The 8532-nt window shown below is 40.2% G+C and overlaps 1 protein-coding gene across 1 annotated transcript; it reads left to right on the top strand.

Annotated features, from left to right (window-relative positions):
* Nucleotides 1-4026: 4026 nt before the first annotated feature.
* Nucleotides 4027-7476, top strand: LOC132798099 (uncharacterized). Its single transcript, XM_060809819.1, has 3 exons — nt 4027-4179; nt 5674-5960; nt 6060-7476. The coding sequence occupies exons 1-3, from the start codon at nt 4027-4029 to the stop codon at nt 7474-7476; spliced, it is 1857 nt and encodes a 618-aa protein (XP_060665802.1).
* The last annotated feature ends 1056 nt before the right edge of the window (nt 7477-8532 follow it).

The following is an 8532-nucleotide window of genomic DNA, read 5'->3' as shown; positions in this document are numbered from 1 at the left end:
GTTCTAAAGGTTTGGTGATTCCATTATGTGCGGAGAGTGGAGAAGTATGACATTCTCTTAGCACTTCAGCGATGAGATCTTTTGGAATCCAAACTTTCCATCATAAGTCATCAGCAACTTGTTCTGTAGACACATGTTCGGAACGACGGTAAATAATTTGGTCTACTATTTTTAAATCACGCATTTGAGATAACTGGGCCTTAACTTTTTCTCTTAGCTCAGCGTACTCTGCCGTCTTGAAATTAATGGAGGTAGTATCTACTCCCTTATCGACACTTAGCGAAGATAAGTCCTTGGTGTAAGTGCGAGAGAGAGCATCAGGTACTACGTTCTGAGTGCCTTTCCTATGCACGATTTTAAACGAGAAAGCTTTCAACTTAAGTGCCCACCTTGCCAACCTCGAGCTTAAGTCAGTTTGCGACATTAGCCATTTTAATGACGCATGGTCGGTGTGGATGGAAAACTCGTGACCTTCTACATACGCACGAAATTTCTTTACGCACATTACTGCTGCTAAACACTCCTTCTCCGTAACCGAATAGTTGCGTTGGCACTTATTCAATTTCCGTGACATAAACGCAATTTGCACATCATTACTTTCGCTATCTTTTTGCATCAGCACCCTCCAACACCTGTGTGACTTGCATCACAATGGAGTGCAAAGGTTTGGTGAAATCTGGACTATGCAGCACTGGTGCTTTACACATCAGATCTTTGAGTAATTCAAATGCCTTGTGCGCTTCATCTGACCACAAAACTTGCGCTTCTGCTATAACGTATCAGATATCGGAGCCGCAATACCAGCATAGTTATGAATAAACTTGTGATACCAGCCTGTTGTTCCCAAAATCGTCGCACTTGCTTTATCGATTTCGGCACGGGAAACTCTTGGATGGTTGTTACCTTTTCAGGGTCTGTCTGTATCGTACCTTGACCTATGACATGCCCCAAGTACTTCACCTCTCGCAAGCAAAATTTGCTCTTCTCAACATTGATGGTGAGACCTGCCAGTGTTAGACGATCCGCAAGTTGTTTAAGGACCACTAAATGCTTTTCAAACGTGTCGGAAATTACCAACAAGTCATCCAAATATACGAAAATTTCATTTCGCAATTTCGGTGGAATGACTTTGTCCATAAGTTTGGTCATTGTTTGTGGCGCATTAGTAAGGCCGAAGGGCATGACTGTATATTGGTATTATGGTCTACCAGGGACAGTAAATGCAGTCTTCTCTCGTGCATTGGGTGACAATGGAATTTGCCAGTACGCATCTTTCAAGTCAATGCTTGATATGAATTCAGCTTTTGGCAATCGACTTAATATTCCATCTATTAACGGCATCGGGTAAGCGTTCTTAATGGTCACCTCATTCACTTTACGACTATCAAACAAAGATGAACTTTCTCAGGTTTTGAACCAAAACCACGGGTGCCGACCAAGGGCTATCAGACTCTTCAATTACTCCTAACGCTAACATTCGATCAAGTTCGTGGTACATCAACTTTTCCACCGCTGGTGACACTGCGTAATGCCGCTGCTTTATGGGTTTGAAGTCCGTCACCTCAATATCGTGTGTTAGCCAATTGGTCTTTCCTAACCCCTGCAGATAGATAACAGATAGTCCTATACAAACAGGCACCGCTGCGCATTTACGACTTCACACCATCTGCCAGCACGCATGATTTGACCTGCATGCGTCATAAATTTAAGCGATATAAGATAAGGTTATCCTATTTTACAACTGTCCAGACTATTAAACTATGAGATAACTATTGATTATCAGGCTACCCATTGTAAACTATAAACAGATAATAATTAGACCGAAACTAACATTAGTTCTTAAGATATTGTATATATAAACCCTGCATATTCCACAATAAAATCAGTACTTAACGAAAACTCGTGGTATTCACTTCTCCGAGCTCAATTTGTTTCAAGTACAGATTGCGGCAACGAAATTGTTACTGGTATCAAGAACCGGTGGCAGACAAAACAAACCTTTCAGCTAACATTATTAACATTTGGTGACCCCCGACTTCTGGACACAGGATTAATTTGGAGAATCCTACACGTATAATTGGTCAACTGGGCGACCAATTTCAAAACCAACAACTGATCAACTTGGCGATCTTGACATCACTGGATAGTCAACTTGGCAGCTACAAATAAGGAGAAAAACAAGCTCCATAGCCGTAATATTTAAAAGTATACCCTGACCGCCTATTTGGTTGTGAGTAGAGGCACAACCTGTCAAAGCGACAAATCAAAATACCTCCAACGGGTCAGGTATTACTTTAAATAAAACAAGTAGAAAGCTACAGTCGAGTGTACTCGACTGTAAGATACCCGCTACCCATTTTGAATAAAAGCATTATATTTTGCGGTATATTTTAAAAATATACCAAATGTACTACAAAAATACTAAAAATATACCAAATGGTATATGTGGTATATCGTTATAGTACCTCATTCAAAATATACCATAGATGGCACAATATACCAGATTGTCAGACAAAGTCACTAAGACCCCCAGTAAGTAGGCGTTTTTGCCCATACAAAAGTATTTCTTTAATAACTTCGACAATTTTTATCTGATCGCAACCAATCATAGCTACTATAGTAATTATTGTATATACCAAAATTCGTAACTCTAGCTTTAAAATTACGCTTGTTATTCGATTTTTTTGATTTGCGGGAGCGGAAGGGGCGTGGCAAAGATTTGAAACAAACTTGATCTGCATGCAAACATAACAAATGTTGTCGAAAAAATTATAGCTCTATCTCTTATAGTCTCTGAGATCTAGGTGTTCATACGGACGGACGGACAGACACACAGACACACAGACGGACAGACGGACATGGCTATATCGTCTCGGCTGTTGACGCTGATCAAGAATATATATACTTTATAGGGTCGGAGATGCCTCCTTCTACCTGTTATATACATTTCCTGCCGGCACAAAGTTATAATACCCTTCTACCCTATGGGTAGCGGGTATAAAATGGCATCATCGAATATGAGCGCATTGCTGGACAGGCAATTAATAACAGGCGAAGAGATCCTAAACGTAATAAGGAATTACAAAAGGACTCGCCTGAGCGAAAACAACAGCATGACTACTTCCAAAACACATTGAGAAGTTAGTTAAGCTGTGGGAAACATTTTCTAAAGAGCATTTAAATATAAAAAGTAAAACAGAAGGTGCTAAAATTGAGCACAATTACTTTAAAATGACAACTTCAATCAAATAAGGGATTTGGTTGTATACAAATGGATACTGGATCGGTTACTTCCAGTGAAGAAGAATCAGAACTGGATCCAATGATTCGTGAACAAAGGGTTCTGCTGGATAGATTGGAACGCATCATGAACAAAATGACGGATGAAACTCGTCAAGGATTTATGCCAATCATAAATCAGTATTGGAATAATATAACAACGATCCACATAGAAATTTATAAAAATTTGAGGATCCTGCAAAACTTGGATATGCGACCGGAGATATTTAGCAGCTGAAGACGCCGTCATAGGAGTCCAAACTATAACATGTGAAGAAAGTATCTCTCGTCCTGCCAACATACCCCAAATGCATGCCTCATTGCCGTTGCCGAAGGTTGAAATTCCCAAATTTGATGGGGATTATTAAAATGGCAACAATATCATGACATCTTCAAGAAAATGATTCATGAAGCATCATTACATATCATTCAAAAGATGTGGTACTTAAAACTAGCATCATTGGAGAGGCTGAGCGTTTAATACGCCATCTATCCTTAACCGAAGGAAATTATGAAACAGCATGGAATGCTACAAGAGCGTTTTAGCAACAAAAAGTGCTAAGTAACGCATTAATACAAAAATATTGGACCAACCATCAATAACAAATGATGGCAAGTCTATAAAAGCAATGCATGATAATATCAAAGAAACATTATCTGCACTAAATAACATTGGAATTCAAACTGAAAACTGGGATCCAATAACAGTATTGGTAGTTTGACAAGGAAGTGGATCGTCAAACTCATATGTTATATGAACAATCAGTTGTAGACTCAAAGAAGCTGCAGAAACTGGATCAGTTTTTGACCTTCTTGGAACATCGGAACCTCAAATGTAAGGAGGAGGCTACCGGCAGTGATAAGATAAATCACAGCAAAAAGGCACATGCGCTCAGATTGGTACAGAATATACATGCTATTTCTTCAACAAAACCAATCACATTATATACAAGTGCAATCACTTTTGAAGAAAACAACAGCTGAACGATTAAATTGGATTCAAAGGAACAAGTTATGCGTAAAATGTTTTAAACGCGATCATTCAGCAAAGGAATGCCAGAAGAAAAATTGTTTCAAATGCGATAAAAGGCATAACACTCTTCTACATTTGGAATCGAAGCCTGAATAAAAACAGCAGCATCAGCAAGTGGAGTACAAACCAATTATGTACTTTTAGCCACTGCTCGAGTTATTATTGAAGGCAATAATGGACAAATGGCCGAATTCAGAGCCTTACTTGACTCAGGTTCTCAAGTCAATGTAATCTCTGAAAGAGCATTAAATATATTGGCTCTCAACGTAAAGAAATCAGAGCTACAAATAAATGGAATTGGTGGATGAACACAAACATCGAAGGCACGTGTTAATGTTATGCTCAAATCACAGCATAACAATTTCAACTCTCTATTGGAGGCTATTGTACTGCCTCACATTGTTGCAGATCAACCAGGACAGTCAATTGATATTGCTCGTTGGAAACTTCCAAAGCATATTGAATTGGCAGATCCTAACTTTGACAAAGCAGGAAAAATTGATCTACTCTTAGAGCAGAACACTACTGCGACATAATGCAGGACAAGCATTTATCGTTGGGTAAAGGACTGCCAAGATTACAGAAAACCAAACTAGGATGGATTGTGGCTGGAAAATTAAAACATAATTCATCAAGATCAACTACGTGTGCAGCTCTAACGGAAGAATATAAGGTAGACCAACAAATTACGAAATTTTGGGAACTGGATTCATTCTCAACCGATACACCATGTCTATCACCACTGGAGAAGCAATGTGAAATGCACTTTCTCCAGAACATTCAGACTGCAAATTGATAAGAAACCGATTGTTAGTCTCCCATCCATGGATAATGCTTCAGCCCTGGGGAGAGTCGTGATCTTGCGACACGACGATTCCTTTCCTTGGAAAAACGGCTATTGCGAGATCCACAAACTAAGGCAAGTTATGTGGATTTCATGAAAGAATATGAAGCTCTTGGGCATATGAAGCAGATGCACACAAATGAAATAACAAAAGCACGGTACGTCATACCACATCACTGTGTGGTCAAACCTGAAAGTACAATAACCAAATTAAGAGTGGTTTTCGATGCATCTGCAGTTACTTCGTCAGGAAAATCGCTCAACGACTTACTGCACAAAGGACCTACGGTGCAAAACTCTATATTTTCAATTTTGATGCGATTTAGGACTCACAAATATGTTTTCACGGCGGTCATAGAGAAAATGTACCGTCAAATCTGGATAAATCCCGAGGACCAATATTTCCAAACATTTGTTTGGCGCACTGATCCATCTGAGGATTTGCGATACTACAGATTAAAAACGGTTACCTATGGAACAAAAAGCTGCACCATATTTAGCCACAAAATGCTTGCAGCACATAGCACAAAAAGGCAGAAAGGAATACCCTAATGGTGCTGCCGCATTGGAAAACGACTTCTATGGAGACGATTGCATAACCGGAGCCAAAACTATATCAGAAGCTCTACAGAGGCAACAACAGCTTAACAAACTTCTGCAAAATTCTGGATTCAAGTTAAGAAAATGGTGTACCAACAATTTCCAAGTTCTACAAGGAGTTCCAAGGGAAGACATCACTTCAAATGTACAACTGGAGGAGACTTCATATGAGGACTACACGATTAAGACCCTCAGATCACCTTTGTGGGAAAACGGAGATAGCAACAAAGGCCAACATATCAAGACGAGATGTTGTGTCTGAAATCTTTAGGATATTTGATCCTCGTGGTTTATGTTCCCCAGTTGTAATGAAAGCAAAATGTTCATGCAACACCTCACAAAGGAGGGTTATGAGTACAAAGACGATCTGCCGGCTCATCTTCAGGAGGAATGGAAACGCTACAGGGAGGAACTAAAGGTTCTGAACACCATAAAAGTATCACGTCACGTCTACTCAGGAAAAACACCTGTGACGGCAGAAATCCACACATTTGTTGATGCCTCGGAGAAAGCATATGGAGCTGCTGTATATATCCGAGCAACATATAAGGACAAGCGAAGAACGATCCAGTTATTATGTGCAAAATCTCACTTAGCACCAATAAATACAATAACTCTACCCCGTCTGGAACTTAAGGCTGCTGTATTAGGAGCACAGTTGACCTCCAAAATAAAGGAAGACTTGGGCATGAAAAATGCATCCACATATTACTGGTCTGATTCACGGATTTTACTGTCATGGATTAATTGCTCATCATCCATTCGAGACAAATTCGTTGCCACTAGAGTTGCAACAATACATGAGCTATCCATACCAAAACAGTGGAGACATGTTGCATCAGAACACAATGCAGCAGATGTCCTCTCCAGAGGAATGACGGCTTCAAAATTCGCGGAACATGCCATGTGGTTCTACGGCCCTATGTTCCTACATGGTTCATCATCCACATGGCCGGCTCCTTTTATTGCTACCAACGAGGAATTAACAATTATGAATCCGCCAAAGGTTAGTCAATCATCCGTGATGACTATCACAAAAGAGGAGGACATAATATACACAATACAACATAATAATTCGTTTAACAAGCTACTCAGAGTAATAGCTTACATGATGCGCTTCCGACGTAAGAAGAAATACATAAGCCACACCATTGAGTTTGAAGAAATAATGGAAGCCCGAAAAATTGTTCTCCGCAACATTCAAAATATCGACTTCAAAGATGACATCAAACATCTCAAGAGGCAAAGGGAGACACGAAAAGGCAGTTCAATCAACTCACTGTCACCATTCTTAGATCAGAATGGAATTTTGCGTGTAGGAGGTCGACTGGAGGCGGCAAATATATCATTCGGCTCCAAACATCCGATACTTCTGCCATACAACGATCCTGTTGTGAAGATGATTCTTGTGCAAATACACAAGGACAACATGCATTGCGGACCTCAGGCTCTATTAACTACATTAAGGCAGCAATTCTGGATCCTTAAAGGAAAAACTATGGCTAGGAGCACAGTAAAAGCCTGTGTCAAGTGCACTAAAGCTAAGCCAAAATTAATGGAGCAGATCATGGGAAATCTGCCACCACTTAGGGTAACGCAAGCTCGACCATTTTTCAACTCTGGCGTCGATTATTGTGGACCATTTAAAATCCACTACAAAGTGAGAGGAAAGAAGCCTAGCACAGCTTACATTGCCATATTCTGCTGTTTCGCGACTTAAGCTGTGCATCTCGAGCTGGTTAGCGATCTCACAACAGAAGCATTCTTGGCAGCACTTCGTCGTTTCATTGCTCGGCGAGGGAAATGCCAAACTCTTCACTGCGACAACGCAACAAATTTTGTGGGAGCAAAAACAAGTTGCAGGAGTTAAAGGAGGCTCTATTCTCCGATAATGCGAAACCCAAATTCTCCATGAGTACAACAACAAGGGAGTTTAATTTAAATTCATCCCACCTCGTGCACCACACTTCGGAGGATTATGGGAAGCTGCAGTAAAGTCGGCAAAACATTTATTACTAAAAATGTGACGACAGCCGATCTTACTTATGAAGAACTGGAAACAGTTATAGTCGAAATAGAGGCCATATTGAACTCTCGACCATTAACACCACTGTCCGATGACCCAAATGACGTTACAGCACTAACGCCTGGACACTTCCTAATTGGAGAGCCGCTAACTGCACAAGCTGATTGTGAACCATCGCAGCAACCAAAACGATAGGTAACCGATGGCAGGCCGTTTCAAAACTGAAGCATGCATTTTGGAAACAATGGTCGCAGGATTATCTACAACAGTTGCAGCAACGTCAAAAATGGAGAAGATCCTCAGCAAACATAAAGTAAGGCACTTTAGTAATAATAAAGAAATACAATGTTCCGGTATTACAATGGCCCCAGGGATCTTTAAACGTGAGATTCAACATGTTGCTCGACTCTTTAATGAAGAAGAACCCACTGACAAACATCCAATTGAAGAAGATGAAGTGGAAGAAGAAAACAAATAAATTTGGTTATACCGAACTACTGGATCTTCAACGGGATCTTGTACCAAACCGAAGACTCAGACTACTACATAGACTTGAGACGATTAAGCATCACCACATCGCAATGTACATCGGCCTAACATTCATCATAATAATATTGACCATTCACTGGGTAAGAAAATGGTACAAAGGAGATAAGAGACCACAGCAAGTCCAGATACCAGCGGTGGCAATGAGGAAAACTGATACGACTTCGAGTCCGCCGTTCACCATTAACATCGATGATTGTTGAA

This window comes from Drosophila nasuta, unplaced genomic scaffold, assembly GCF_023558535.2.
Source record: "Drosophila nasuta strain 15112-1781.00 unplaced genomic scaffold, ASM2355853v1 ctg85_pilon, whole genome shotgun sequence".
In the NCBI taxonomy this organism is placed as follows: domain Eukaryota; kingdom Metazoa; phylum Arthropoda; class Insecta; order Diptera; family Drosophilidae; genus Drosophila; species Drosophila nasuta.
Note: the sequence above shows the minus strand (reverse complement) of the source record. Positions and strands in the feature narration are given on the sequence as shown.

What these genes read in the sequence shown, in the direction of transcription:
- LOC132798099 (XM_060809819.1), top strand. Translation starts at nt 4,027, where the DNA reads ATGTTATATGAACAATCAGTTGTAGACTCAAAGAAGCTGCAGAAACTG. An exon ending in AGGCACATGCGCTCAGATTG is followed by an intron (nt 4,180 to 5,673) that starts GTACAGAATATA and finishes AAATGCTTGCAG; the next exon opens with CACATAGCACAAAAAGGCAG. An exon ending in AAGACCCTCAGATCACCTTT is followed by an intron (nt 5,961 to 6,059) that starts GTGGGAAAACGG and finishes TATGTTCCCCAG; the next exon opens with TTGTAATGAAAGCAAAATGT.